The following is a 14,730-nucleotide window of genomic DNA, read 5'->3' as shown; positions in this document are numbered from 1 at the left end:
ACTGCAGTGGAAGCCTCTGTGACTTTGTTGGTTTTGGCAAAGAGAAATTACAGTTATTTCATAGGGAGGGAGGAGAAGGGGAGGAAGAAGTGGCCAAAGCCCCAGTGGGTGGAACGGGCAGGAGGCAGACCTTATGCAGGTGACACTGAAGAGACAGATGAGACCTCTGTTTTGGAGGCGCTGGAGAGTTCAGAGCCATCATCAACCTTCTTCCCAAAAAGCTGCAAGATGCAGTTTCGAAACTGGAAGGACAGAAAGTGTTATTCAGCAGAGCAGGAAGGGCCAGTGCACTGTGCAAAAGGTAAGGCTTGGGGCATTCATTAAGTATCACCTTGATGATTTAACATCTTCCCTTCTGCCATTCAGAATCGAATCAGGAGGATCGGGGAAGGATCAGGTTACCCCTTGCACATGGGTCATCTAAGTCATTTAATTTAGCAGTTGATGGTGACCATTGTGAATTGAATTGTGTCCCCCAGAAGGATATGCTCAAGTCCTAACCATTGGAACCTGTGAATGTGTCCTTATTTGGAAATAGGATCTTTGTAGATGTAACGAAGATGTGCATTAAGATGAAGTCATACTGTATTATGATGGGCCCTGACCTAATGACTGGTGTTCTTACCAGAAGAGGAAAATTTGGACACAGAGACACAGACACAGAGGGAAGAAGGCCATGTGAAGATGAAGGCAGACATTGGAGTAATATGTCTTCAAGTCTAGGTCCACCAGGGATTGCCAGCAAACACCGGAAGCTGGGAGAGAGCCATGGGGCTGATTCTCCCTCGCAGCCTCCAGGAGAGACACCTTCATTTGCCAGCACCTTGATTTCAGACTTCTGGTTTCCAGAACTGTGAGAGAATCAATTTCTGCTGTTTAAGCCACCAAGTTTGTGGTAGTTTGTTATGGCAGCCCCAAGACACTCATACAGTGACCAAATATGATGTCAGCTAAGGGGCGCAGACATACAGTGACTTGTTTCCAGACTGTCTGGCAAGGGGCTTAGAGGCATTTTTGGGAAAAGGAATGTGACTGTTATCTTTCTTCTAGTCGGTCAATTTTGGGGGGAGGCGAAGCCTAGGTAGGCAGTGGTCTAGCTGCCTACCTTATCTCTTCAGCCAAGAGAGTCTTCTGGTACCAGCAGGGCTCTGCTCTCCGCTGGTTCATCCCTAAAGAGATCTGGGCCCTATTCATTTCTCAAATTATGTCTCATATCATCACTGAACTAAGCACAGTGCTTTGAGAACCCAGACCAAAGGTGGTTCCCAAAACTTTCAGGCCTACTCTTGACTACCTCCAGCTCCCTCAGTCTTCAAAATTCTCTAAAATAAAACACATGATTATTGAAATTAATAATGTAAGAAATGGGCTGAACAGCAGAAATCGACTCAGCTGAAGAGCCGGCAGACAGGGCTGAGGAATTCATGTGGCTGATTCTTCCACATCCACTTACTGAGCGCCCCCTGCATGCCAGACTCTGCTCCAAGGGGACACAGCAGTGAGCACGAAAAGCAAAATTCCCCGTCCTCATGGAATGTCATTCCAGAAAACTCTCAGAATGCAGCGGGACAGGATAACAGTGTGGAAGGGTGAAAGCAAAGTGCAGAGCCATCTGTCTAGGAGGGGAGTTCTGGAAAGGAGAATGGAAAGAATCAAGTAAAGACTGTCCTTAGCAAGATAGTTTAGGATTTCTAAAACCAAAACAAGACCTAAAAAAAGATCCTCATGCAAGACAGGAAACAGGGGTCTCTGAGCATCCACGTGCCAACGGAGTTCCTGGGACTCGATTGTGGGCCTGGTCCTACTTACTATTTCAAAGTTACCAGGAAGGAGTCATGCCTAATGAACTGTACTAACCTTGTCCCTGACTTGTGCAAGTCAGGGCCAAGCCAAAGGGGATGGAGCCATTGAGTGAGTCGCTTGGAAGGGATGGATTTGGTTTGGTGAAATGGGAGGCTCCTGTGGACCCTTCTGGTCACCATCAAGTCACATGCCAGCTGCACTTTAATGAAGCGTATGAAATGATTCAAGGAAGAGTAAGGCAACTTGCACTCGGATGATGAACCTCTCGAGGTCACCTGAAACCTACCGGGAGGGATCTAGGAGTCAGGAGCAACTCGCTGCTGAGGCCCAGTGCACCGACTAACGGTGGCTGCCACTGGGCGAGGCCAGAGTAATGCCCCCTGAACTAACCCACGAACTCACGAAAGCTCTTGAACTCTGGGTCAGTGCATCCAAGAAAGACCTGCTTTTGTTCTTACAGGAAGACAAATTTGAGAAGTTATGGTTTGAAAATGGGAAGCTGAAGGTTGAGAGAAGAGTTGAGTCTGGAAAACCAAGAGGGGCACACCTAGGGTAAACGTCGACATATTCACCAGGTCCTAGAGCATCTGAATTCCAGGGGAGCCCCTGAAACTCGACAGCCAGAGCTCTAGGGCCACCAGCACGGAGGAGTATACACAGCGCACACAGACTTTGGCAATACCACCCTCAGGCTGAGACGTTAAAGGACACCAAGCCTTCTGCTAATGGCCAGGTGGAGGTCTGCTGAGGCCGGGGCCATGCTGAGCCTTTTCCTGCGGGATCATTATCAGCCTCCCCCAGATGCCCCATGAGCTCCTCATTAGACACACAATTCCAGGTGGGATCCATCACTGCGTTCTTCCAGGAGAAACAGTACTTCGAGTTTGATCAATGGCATTACTTACCTGCCGATTCATAAAGACATAGATAATGGGGTTGTAGATGGTGGCACTTTTGGCAAAGTAGGCTGGCAGGGCAGCCATCAGAGGGTGGAAGGCGTAGCCAGGGTGGGCAGCAGCGAAGCATGCAAAGAAGGCGTAGGGTCCCCAGCAGACACAGTATGCCATGATCATCACCACCACCATGCGTGTCACCTCTTTCTCAGCTTTCTGGGTGGACTCAGATTCTTTCTGCTGCTTTGCCACCTGAGAGATACAGGGACAGTGAGTGGGGGAGTCACCCAGGGCTCTGTATCTGAAAGCACTCCATGGTGCTATTGCTTGGGTGAGTCAGGCGGGGGGCAGCGATAGGCAGGGACAGGGAGTCGTGAGGGGGAGGAGATTGCCCACTTGCTACCCAACCCTACCAGCCAGCAGCCACCTTCCACCTCTGAGTCCCAGCACGACCTGCCCCAGGCACACACGACAGAGCCCTTGTCTGGCTCTTCTCGGGCAGTTCTTCTAGGCTTTGAGGTAGCAAGCAGCCGTGCCTGGTCTAAGATGACCCCCAGAGTCTTCAAAGCTCTGGCTTTAGCCGGCAGGAGTTTGGGTGTCCTCTCCTGTGCTCGGGTCTGGGTGTGGAGGCCTCAGCTGGTCACCAGAGACAGAGTGAAGAATGAAAGCGCCAACAAGACGGAAAATGGTGGTGGGAGGGTGAAAGCATTTGGTGTTTCTCTAGTTAAACCAGTGGCTGGTGAGGAGCCCAATGGCAATGCCATAGCAATAAAGACAATTCCCTTGGGCTTTCTTTCTTTTTTGTTGTTTTTTTAGAGACAGGGTGTGGCTCTGTTGCCTGGGCTGGAATGTAGTGGCATGATCATGGCTCACTGCATCTTGGAAATGCCGGGCTCAAGCGATCCTCATGTCTCAACCTCCTGAGTAGCTGGGACTACAGGTGCACACCACCACGCCCAGCTAATTAAAAGATTTTTTTTTTTTTAGAGACAGGGGTCTTGCTATGTTGCCCAGGCTGGTCTCAAAGTCCTAGCCTCAAGTGATCCTCCCGCCTCAGCCTCCCAAAGTGCTGGGATTACAGGCGTGAGCCACCGCGCATGGCCCTCTTGGGCTTTCTGGACCAGGATTGGCCAGTCTGTGGACTGAATCCTGCTCCTGGACTCCTTGTGAGGCATAAATGTTCCTTCCAAGGGAAGCTGAGGGCAGCTGTCTCGGGGCAGGGGGAGGAAGCAGACAAATGGCCTCTAGGCACAGGGACTTAGGGGGAAGTCACAGAGGCCAACCACTGTCTGCCATGGGCAGGGGACTGATGGCAGGCAGCTGAGTGGGGATGAAAGAGGGACTACGGAGATTGGTATCCTGGGAGGGCTGGGACAGCAAGGCTGGGGAACCCATATGGCCAAAGCCATGGCCAAGCCTCGGCTGGATACCTGCAGGAGCCTGGTGAAGTGAGGAGACCTTATCACAAGCTCGTGGACTCCCCTAGAAAGAGCTTGGAAGCACAAGCTGATCCAACTGTGGGCATAGGCCGCTTCAGATAGGAAAGACACCACCCTGAAGGGCCTTCCACCACCTATGCCAGGCAGGTCCTGCCAATTCACAGATGGCACATCTAATCGAGCTAAGTGTAGGGGAATTGATTGACAAGGGGGTGACTCCTCTGCAGGAGGGGAGCGCAGAGCTCTCGGGCCCGCAGGCCCAGCCTCGCTCTCCTCCCTCACTCTGATTTCCAGTGCAGCCCAGCCTATGGGTGGGGGTGTGTGTGGCGCCCCTGGCTGTGGACAGGATGGGCTTCCCAGGCAGAGGGCCAGACACAGGAGGGTGGGGAGTGGGGCTGGGGGGCAAGCAGCACACTGGAGTCCATTCTCTGGCTGCCCCAACAGCCCCATGAAAGGGACAAGGATGCCCCCTTGGCAGCCTTTTACAAACACCCTTTGAGTTGCAAGTTTCATCTGCTGATCTGCCCGCTCCCCGCACTCCATGGGAGAGGCAGGCGTTCCCACCCCAGAACTGTCCTGCGTCAGCGGAAAGGCACAGCCCTGCTGCCTTACTGGGCTCCTCCAGGAAGGGAGGGGGCAGTCCCACCCCATCCCACAGGGCTGGGACAAGAGAGCCTGGGCTGAGGCTGCAGCCAGCACAAGAACCCCAGAGTGCAGCCCCAAAGGAATTGCCTGACTGATTCATGTCGCTGGATCTTACTTAATATTTTCTTACAGGGGCAGAATCCTCTTATCTGAGGATTTTTAAAAAATAGTTCAGGAGTCTCAGGGGACTGATTTGGGGGCAGAACAGCTTGGAGGGAGGAGGGTGCGCTGGTGATCCTCTGGCCCGCGTAGGTGTCCTGCCAGCGGGAGGCTTACCGCTCGGATGGCCAGCCACACCTGCAGGTAGCAGAGTATGATGATGCTGAGGGGGATGATGCAGCACGTGACCATGAGCACTATCATGTAGGACTGCACCCCGGGGTACGAGCTGCCGCTGAACACGTCCGGGCCGCACGATGTCTTCAGGCCGTGGGGCCAGTACCTGGAGAGAAGAGCCAGCAGCTGGGCGTGGTTTTTGAATTGAGGTGAAATTCACATTACATGAGATTAACCATTTTGAAGTGAACAATTTAACAGCATTTAGTCCATCTACTTCCAGAACTTTTTATCACCCCAATCCTGCCCCCTTTGACAAAGGGAGGGTGAGGTTCCTTCTTGCTCTGACCTTCTAAGAACACCTATGAACACCTGAAGCTTTTTTCTGACTACAACTAAGGGATTTGCTCACCAGGTGGCCACAAGGATAAAGTGAGATAACCCCGGGTAGCATCCCCCAATCAGCCTGGCCAGGACGCAGATGACCTACAGGCACAGGTGTGACTGCAACCCAAGTAACCTGTGAAGGCGGGCTGGGGTGGGCAAAATGTGCAAGAAAGAGGCTTGGAGTCCAAATGTGCCCTGAGTTCGGTCACAGCCGTGTGTGCTCCCACGAGCTGCTCACGCTTAGGAGAAACAAATGTCTCCAGAGGCTCGGGGACCGTGGAGCCCATTTCTTTGTTCTATGTTGCAGCCAAACAGGTTCATACATTCACAGACGTTGCATGCTCAAAGGGGCCCACAGATAGGAAGGGATTTGCCCCAAAGTCACAAAGTCTGACCCTCCTTGTTCCATCGCAAACAAGCCACCTTCCTGGCACCCTTGCACCCTTACCTGCTCCAACCAAAGATGGGCGGGGCCGTCCACACAGCAGCCCAGACCCAGGAGAAGGTGATGCCCACGATGGCCAGCTTGGCATCAAATCTCACGTTGCCAAAGGGCTTGCAGACCACCAGCCATCTCTCCCAAGAAATGATGGCCAGGGACCAGAGACCCGTGATCCCTACAGGGGAGAGCAGACAGATGAGGACTTTGAGCCGGAGCAAAGGAGGAACAGCTTCCAACATCACCTCTTCCTTCCCAGACTAGCTGACAGCTTTCGAGACAGAGAGGTGTCTCCCCATGTGGCTGCAAGACCTAATTCTCTAAAAAGTGTTTTTGGGTGCAGGGTGCAGTGGGCCTCTTGGCCGGCGGCCAGCTCGTCAGTTTACTTCTCTTTCCTTCCCCATCTCATTCTGCCTCTTCTCCCACCCTGCTCCCCACTGACCCCAGTGGCTTAATTTCTCCTGCTTTCCGCTTCTCTTTCCCCTTTCTTTCCTCTTGACCTCAATTGCTTTCCCTCTGGAGCAGGAGCTCCGAGCTCCTGGTTTGGCCACGGAGTTTCTTGCTGACTCAGTAATGGAATCTTTTTTTTTTTTTTTTTTGAGACAGAGTCCCGCTTTGTTGCCCGGGCTAGAGTGAGTGCCGTGGCATCAGCCTTGCTCACAGCAACCTCAAACTCCTGGGCTTAAGCGATCCTACTGCCTCAGCCTACCAAGTAGCTGGGACTACAGGCATGCACCACCATGCCTGGCTAATTTTTTCCATATATATTTTAGTTGGCCAGATAATTTCTTTCTATTTTTAGTAGAGACGGGCTCTCGCTCTTGCTCAGGCTGGTCTCGAACTCCTGACCTTGAGCGATCCACCCGCCTCGGCCTCCCAGAGTGCTAGGATTACAGGCGTGAGCCACCGCGCCCGGCCAGTAATGGAATCTTGAAGCTGCAAATCTCAAACTCACTGAGCTCGGTCCTCACCGTCCGCACATCCATCCCCACGGAGGGAGCAAGCAAGAGCCACAAGGCCCTGCACCTGCTCACCTGCCAGCCCTTCCTCTGACGCCATCCACAGAACTCTTGATGGCCACCTCTACACCAGTGTGACCACACTGAGGTGCTGTTGTCCCAGCCAAGAGCAAGGAGACAGGATGTGTCTAGTAATCTGTGCCCCTCGTTCCAGCCCATGCCCACATTCCTGATCCACACCCCTCCCACTCTGTCCTGCTTAGATGCCCAGGGTCTGTGTGTGGCATTCAGGGCTGCTCCATAGACTGAAGACATCTTCCTTTCAGCTAACTTCTCGTGGACACTTGGAATTTCCTTCTATTATGAACATAGCAGTGTTAGCAGTACCCGTGACTCAGTCGGCAAGAGAAGTCACAGATGTCATATCAATTTACAGAGGTGGCAGACATTCTGAAATATCATTTTTGCTCATCCCTACTTTGAAATCTCAGCAGTTTTGTTAGGCCAGATCCTGTTATTTAACACTTTAGTACAGAATGGTGTCACGAATACTTTTAGTAAATGCTTTAATACTAATACTTTTCATGAAAGACTATGTTACTAATTAATATTTAATACTTTGATAACTATTTTTCAATATAATTGGCTGCCTCTGTAGCCTATAGATCTCATTTCATGAACTTGCAAACATTCTTCTGAGATGGGGTCTGCAGGCTTCCCACAGGGCCAAGGGCGTCTGTGACACCAAAACTGGCACAGAAGCACTGGCTGCTTGGCACCCGAGTGCCCCAAGAACAGACCATGAACAGAGCCAAAGGCGAGTGGGACACCCTGGCACAGGCAGAATCACACATGGACACAGATGTAGGGAAGGGCTGAGTGACACTGAGGTCACGCCCACTGCAGAGCACTTGGACTTGGGGCATGGCCTTTCCCTGCCTGAGCTTCCCTGGCTTCAGCAAGTGCGCTGTCTGGCCTGGGCCGTCATCTGCACAGGGAGGGGCAGTCACGTGAGGTGGGGCGGGGCCGGCAAGAGCAGGAGCTGCTTCTATGGATGTTGAGTGCCAGGCAAGGCAAGTGGGGCCTCCCACCTCCAGTCTCCGTCCTCTGAAATAAAGTCCCAGCTCCTCAGCATGACATCCAAGACCTCCCCTCTCCCCCTGACTGGACCACCAACTGCTCCCGGCCTCTCCTCAGCCACCCTGCCCCAGCCCCCTTCCTGCCCAAGAGCACTTCGGGCGGCACTGTGTGGTCACTATGTGGGCATGAGGCCCTCTTCAGCACAGAGCCCGGCACACGGGCACTTAGCCACTGTTCATCGAGCTGAGCGGAATGGTGGCCCACAGAGGTATCAGTGATGCGGACGGGGAAAGGGATCTGGGCTCTCGTTGCAATGTCCTGAGAGCTCTAATGGGAATCGTGTCTTTTGCAGAGGAAGAGCAGACACAGGGGAGCTGAAAGGACGTGCGTCCCTGGTTCGGGTGGGGGTTCTGTCCAGGGCGCCCGCATACCGTGCTGGGATTATCTGGCTCAACATCTGTCTTCTCCCACGCCAGCCCCACAGCCCCAGACCGGCTGTCCCTGGGCAGAGCCTGACTCAAGAGTAGGAACTCAGGGTGTGTTGGACTCAAGCAAGCCAAATTTAAAGTGGGTGCTCAGATGGAAGCCTTCAGAACCCTGTGAGCCCCTCCTCCCGCCCCTCTGATGACCCTGTGGGTCTGTCTCCCTTTGCATTTGTGCCCCACATGCATGCACTGCCGGCTCGGGGTTTGCTGTGTGAGTGTTGTTTTTACGTGCACCAGGCTGGGTCTCCCCTGAGCCTGGGCCCTGACCCGCTTACCACACAGGGAGACAGTGTAGCCCTCCAAGACACACAGAGGGTGGCCCAGCACGAAGTAGCCATAGATCTGGTTCACAACACTGATAGTGCTGGCGATGATGGTCTCTGCTAGGTCAGCGATTGCCAAGTTCACCAGGATCCAGTTCAGAGGGTGGCGCAGCTTCTTGAACCTCATGGTGGCCACCAGCACGAGCCCATTAGTGAAGACGGATGCGATGACCACAAAGATCATCCAGGCGCTGGTGAGGTGGTACACCCACCTGGGAGCAATGTGGTAATTGGGGCCTTCAAAGGGGCCTGGAGGCAGGAGGCACAGAGTAGAGAGGAGCTGGGCAGCAGCGTCACCCACCCGGCCCACCCTGATCTCGCCCTGGCCCGCTCTGTGGGAGCCTCTCCGCGGCCCTCTCCACCCTCCTGCCCGACACCCTCATTTGTGCAACCGGCTCTTTCCCTCTAGCTTTGCCCATCCTCAACCTCCCCTCCATCCTGTCTTTCCTGCCAGAGGCTGTCACCTGCTGGTCATCCGCACTGGCACCTTGAATCTGACAGAACTCTCCCGCACCCCTGCCCCCTCCCTTCCCCCAGCCCCACTTCCTGCGCTGCTTCCCAGGAACGCTCCGCAGCATTCTGTTGTCACGTCTTTGCTCCCAGAGTCCTCTGCCTTCCCACGGACAAACCCTTTCGGACTGGAAAGCCCAGCTCAGAAGCCTTTGCCTTCTGGAAGCCTTTCTATTTCCCCAGCTGCTGTCAACTCAGCCCCTTGGGAAACCTGAGCGTCTGCCACACTCTGCCACGTACTGTAGCACCCCCATGAGTCCCTGTGTTCAAACCCTAACCCCCAAGACCACTGGATTAGGAGATGGAGCCTTTGGGCAGTGATTTAGGTCACGCAAGCGGAGTGGGTTGGGGCCCTCACGAATGCGATTAGTGCCCATGTTGAAGAAGCCCCAGAGCGCTCTCTAGTTCTCCAGCTCTCTTTCTGCCATATAAGGACACAGTGAGAAGCTGACACTCTGCAACTGGGAAGAGGGCCCTTGCAGGACCCAACCATTCTGGCACCCTGACTTTCGGCTTCCAGAACTGTGAGGGATAAGTTTCTGTTGTTTAAGAGCCACCCAATCTATGATAAATTTTTTTTTTTTTTTGAGACAGAGTCTCACTCTGTTGCCCTGGCTAGAGTGCCGTGGCTTCAGCCCAGCTCATTGCAACCTCAAACTCCTGGGCTCAAGCGATTCTCCTGCCTCAGCCTCCCGAGTAGCTGGGACTACAGGCATGCGCTACCATGCCCGGCTAATTTTTTCTAGATATATATACATTTATTTTTTTTTTAGTTGTCCAGCTAATTTCTTTCTATTTTTAGTAGAGACGGGTCTGGCTCTTGCTCAGACTGGTCTTGAACTCCTAAGCTCAAACGATCCGCCCGCCTCAGCCTCCCAGAGTGCTAGGATTACAGGCATGAGCCACCACGCCCGGGGTATGGTAATTTCTTATAGCAACTGGTACTAAGACACAAACACAAGTCTTGTCTCCCTCACCAGAGACTGTGCCTCAGGCATGGTCACATATAGCATCCAGCATACAACAGATGCTCAGAAAATGAATGAATGAGTGAATTAATGAAATTCATATACTGGAGTCCTAAGCCCCAGTACCTCAGAACGTGACCATTTTTGGAGATAGAGTCTTTATGGAGGTGACTAAATTAAAACAGGGTTATTAGTATGGTCCCCAATCCAATATGATTGGTGTCCCCTTATAAAAAGGGGACATTTGCACACACACAGGACATCATGTGGAGATGAAGGCAGAGAGCAGGGTGATGCTTCCACAAACCACGGGCTGCCACAGATTGCCGACAACCCCGGACACTGGGGAGAGGTGTGGAATGGATTCTCCCTCAGAGTCACTAGTGAGAACCAACCCTGCTGACACCTTGGTCTCAGACTTCTGGCCTCCAGAACCGGGAGACGATAAATTCTTGTTGTTTAAGCCACTCAGATGCCAGTATTTTGTCATGACAGCCCTAAGAAATTCATACAGAATAAAAAGGAGGGGTAACACATCTTGATTGTAATACAGTAGCTCTACACCTTTTTGTGTCGGAAAGACCTTTTCCGCCACCATCGTTTCTGGCAGAACACAGTCCTTGCTGCCATATTAGATCTCTTGGCACACCTGTGAAAGCATCCACAGAGAGTCTCCTGGATTTATCAAGATTCTCTGGTTGTGTGTTACAAAACTCCAACTCGAACTAGCTTAAGAAAAACGGGGACTTCCTGGCTGTGGCTAGGAGAGACAGGTAAATCTCACCCCTAGTACAGCCAGGCCCCATGACACCTCTTCTTCCTGCTGTGCCTGGGCCCCATTTGTGCCTAATACAGGGAGCTCCCAGAAACCCATTAACAATATCTGCAGCCACGCCAGGCGGCCCAGGACCCCAGGAACCCCCAATGTGAACAACACGGACAGACTGTCGACAGCTCAAGACCTGCGTGGGGTCAGTGTCTGTGCAGAAGGGAGCGGAGAAGAGCGATGGGGCTGCTGATGGACCCAGGAACAGAGAACCCCTAACCTGCCAACAGATTGTTCCCAGAAAGCGCAGCAGGTTAATTTGAGAAGAGTAGCTGAAACTGAGAGGTGTTCGGGATCCTCCAGTTGCAGGAAAGTGCAGAGGAGTAGAACAATCTGGGTGCTACAACCTCTCAAAACAAGGCAGCCATCAGAGTCCCTGACAGGTCCCTGACAACCGATGGAGTCCAAACTGGGACAAGAGGGGCAAAGGAGGGTCCACGCAGGAGTCGGGAGGGGAGAGGAGCTTCTAGCAACCCTCCTGTTTGAGCCCTTCCTTTGGCTCTCCCTTTGCTGTGACAATGGGGCCGGTTGTCATCTGTGGCGTATATACCATGCTCTGTTAACCTATATCATGCTCTTGCCCTATAATCCTATCTTTCTTTCCTCAATAAACTTCATCTCCGTGCTTCCAAAAAAAAAAAAAAGAGGAACTTCTAGCAACCAGAGCAGTGTCCCAGTGTTCTTCCCCCTCCTGAAAGTTCCAGAACTCATTTCATGAAGAAATGAGCAAGAGAATCAAAGTCAACGTCTAGGCAAAGTGATTCTAACAAATACAGGAAGAGAGGGAATCAGGTCGGGGCTGGGCAGGCAGAGACGCTAGACTTCTTCAAATACACTCTCTTTGCTAGATTTCAATTTGGAAACTTCAAGCTATTATATTACATAATTATAAAACAAAATTAAAATTTAAAAAGTAATCCCTGAAAATCAAAAACAAAATAAATGTACCTAAATGCATCTCCACTCAGTGGCATACCCACACGGAGAGGGGCCTGACTACATGACCTAGTGGTGTATACCCTAAGGATAAAAAGACCTGTAAAAATGTTACGTTTTTGGTAATCACATTATTGCTGGTAGTGCTGGTATCGTTATTTCGAGACTATTGTGTGTGTGTGCTGTGAGATAAACAAATGAGTAATTATTTGACATTCTAATTCTAATTGTACCCAAAATCCTTGAGAACAGATGTAAAACCCATTGGCAGCTACAGGGAAGGCAGGTCATTATTTTGAAAACAGAGAAATAGAAGGGAAGAATCAAGCATTTATCTCACCTCTAGTACACACTGTACCCCTGGGGAACCCAAGAGTAGAAATGAGAGCGTTTTCTCCTTATCAAAGTAGACAGCTAATAGATAAAGACAGAGTTAGGTGTCAGAACGTCATCATTTTGCATCCGCAGTGGTTTAATTGGTCTGGGCATTGGGTGTCAGTAGCTGCCAACACCCCAGAAAAGAGACGATCTCCTAATAAATTGGTCTTGCCAAAACACAGATAAGTAGTTCAAATCACATAATTGTATGACCCTATATGTATGTAACTCCAGGCTTCAGTTTCCTCTTGAATAAAAATGCAGGTCTAGGAACAACCAGACGGTAGCACACGGAATTATGGTTCCTAATATCTGTATTCTTCCAATAAAAAAATTATTCACACACACACAAAAAAAACCTGCTCTCTGTCGGGCCTAGGCCTCTCTCCCACGACTGCCCTGGGCGCTGAGCAAGCCTCTTCTCCACAGAAGGGTGCAGCTAAAGGCTGCATGCCCCAGGCTCGAGTTGGACTAGATGACTGCTACAATCCCTTTGGACCCTAAGGTTCTAGAACTTTCTTAACCTCTGCTTCTGTCTTCCCCAGCTTCCCCCTATGGGGCAAGGCAGGCCTTCAGGACACCCCTTCAGCCCCTAGGTGTTTGTAAAGACAGACCCGCTCCTCCCCCAGGAAGCTCAGGGTGTTTTCACGTAACTGGAGCTCACTAGCAATGCACACAGCGATCTCGGGGCCACCCTTGAGTTTATAAACTCTTCCCTGGCGCTGCATTCTCAAAGGGTTTGGGAAGCCTATGTGGTTTGAAATACATATTCCATATTAGGGTGTCCTTTTGTATTAGGAAAGGAACCCCCATTCATGTCATCATAAAAGGTAAGGAGACGACCTTCACAGTGAGCTGGGGTGTGCAGAAGAGAGATTCCCTCGGGTGGGGCGGGTGCCTGCTCGCTCACCTCTGGTGGCGTTGCTGTTGGTGTAGGTGAAGATGCTCGACTGGGTGCTGTCTTCATGGCTGTCCTGGGGCTGCCCGCCTGCGAACCTGTGGGGTCCCCATTGCTGGGCCATGGCTGTGGAAAGCCCTGTCCCTGATGCCCTCCAGCCCTGGCGCATTGCCTGGGGGTCACAGCACTTTATACCAGCCTGTGAGATCAGCCCGGGCCTCCTCACCTTAGAAGCTCCCAAACCCTACACCATCTGATCTCTTAATTGGGCCTGGGACTTAGACCTTCTCCTCCCAGCTCCTTTGAGGGCAGCTCAGAGGGATAAACCCCCAACCGCCTCAGGTGCCCGTGGGAGCCACTGTGGCCCTTGCTTATGTTTATGTGTCCTCTGTTCCCTTCCACTGTCCAGCGCCTGCTTTTAGGTCACACAGACCCAAGGGGCAGGATTTTCAGGTTGGGATGTAGCGGGGGAAGCATCCCAAAGCCTACAGCTGCCTTTCTCATCTGGTTCTTTTGAAAGCCCTGGGAGACTATTCGGGGCTGAGGTGTGGAACTAGAGCCTCCTTGCGGGGCAGACAGTTTCTGTGGGCCCAGATGGGTGCAACGTGAGCCACTGGGGCTCCTGCTCCCCCGGGCTGGGGGGAATACTCTGGCAGTGTGGGTCTGGGCTCTCCCTTTCAGCTGCCCCCCACTCCCCATGAGCTGCAGGTGCCTGTGAGGAGCTCAGCTCCTGCCTGCCCAAGTCCCCCTTCCCCTGAGTCCGTGACCTTTCCTTGGGCTGCCCAGCCACAGCCTCCATCTCGACAGTCTGGTTGCTGCTGGCTCCGCGCTTGGCAGGGGCGCTGATTACCTGTTATTGCCCAATCCGTTAGTCTCACCTCAGTTTCCAACCCAGGACGCTGTTCCCCCTCCACAGGCTGTCCTTAGGAAGCACATCCTCTCTTGGGGCTTCCAGCAGCTCCCCGCCACTCAGTCCCCAAATTCAGCTGCCTTCAGGTACCTCCCCTGGCTTTGCTCCTTATGCTCAGTGAAGCCAGGACGTGGGCTTGTGGCCTTTGCATCTCCTTTCTAGAGGCCGTGACCCTTCAGCACTCCTGGCTCCACGCCTAGGGCTCCTGGCAACACGGCCCCTCCTGCAGGCCCATGGGAAACCCTGGCTGCCAAGCTGAAGGCCAGAGCTGTGTGCAGCCCCAGCGAGGCTACCTGTAGCAAGAATGGCTTTTAGCATTGGTCGGTGCCTGCCACATGCCAGGCGCTGGGCTGGGGGCTCTGCGTGGAATGGAAGGAAAGAGTCCTGGCCACAGCCTAGAAAGCTGGGCCCGATGGCCAATGGCACCTGGTAAGCTGTGTTTTCACTGACTACAAGAGAAGGTACACCTGGCACTGCTACTCCTGTACACCCGAGAGAATCAAAAACTTATGTCCACACAGAAACTTGTACAGAAATATTCATAGCAGCACGATTCATAATAGGCCAAAAAGTGG

At 52.4% G+C, this 14,730-nt stretch overlaps 1 protein-coding gene across 1 annotated transcript; it reads right to left on the bottom strand.

The window, feature by feature from the left end:
• Positions 1–31: 31 nt before the first annotated feature.
• Positions 32–13,443, bottom strand: LOC123628478 (long-wave-sensitive opsin 1). Its single transcript, XM_045538225.1, has 6 exons — positions 13,258–13,443; positions 8,682–8,978; positions 5,892–6,060; positions 5,057–5,222; positions 2,709–2,948; positions 32–242 (listed from the first exon to the last, which is right to left on the bottom strand). Exons 1-6 carry the CDS (start codon positions 13,412–13,414, stop codon positions 132–134), a joined length of 1,140 nt encoding a protein of 379 aa, XP_045394181.1. The 5' UTR covers positions 13,415–13,443; the 3' UTR covers positions 32–131.
• Between the last annotated feature and the right edge of the window lie 1,287 nt (positions 13,444–14,730).

This window comes from Lemur catta, chromosome X (assembly GCF_020740605.2).
Source record: "Lemur catta isolate mLemCat1 chromosome X, mLemCat1.pri, whole genome shotgun sequence".
Taxonomy (NCBI): Eukaryota; Metazoa; Chordata; class Mammalia; order Primates; family Lemuridae; genus Lemur; species Lemur catta.
This window is presented reverse-complemented; position numbering and strand designations above follow the sequence as displayed.

Excerpts from the sequence above, each read along its gene's own strand:
- LOC123628478 (XM_045538225.1), bottom strand. The coding sequence starts at position 13,414 with ATGCGCCAGGGCTGGAGGGCATCAGGGACAGGGCTTTCCACAGCCATG. Across the intron at positions 8,979-13,257 it reads CAACAGCAACGCCACCAGAG|GCCCCTTTGAAGGCCCCAAT; the intron begins GTGAGCGAGCAG and ends TCCTGCCTCCAG. Across the intron at positions 6,061-8,681 it reads CTACACTGTCTCCCTGTGTG|GGATCACGGGTCTCTGGTCC; the intron begins GTAAGCGGGTCA and ends TCTCCCCTGTAG.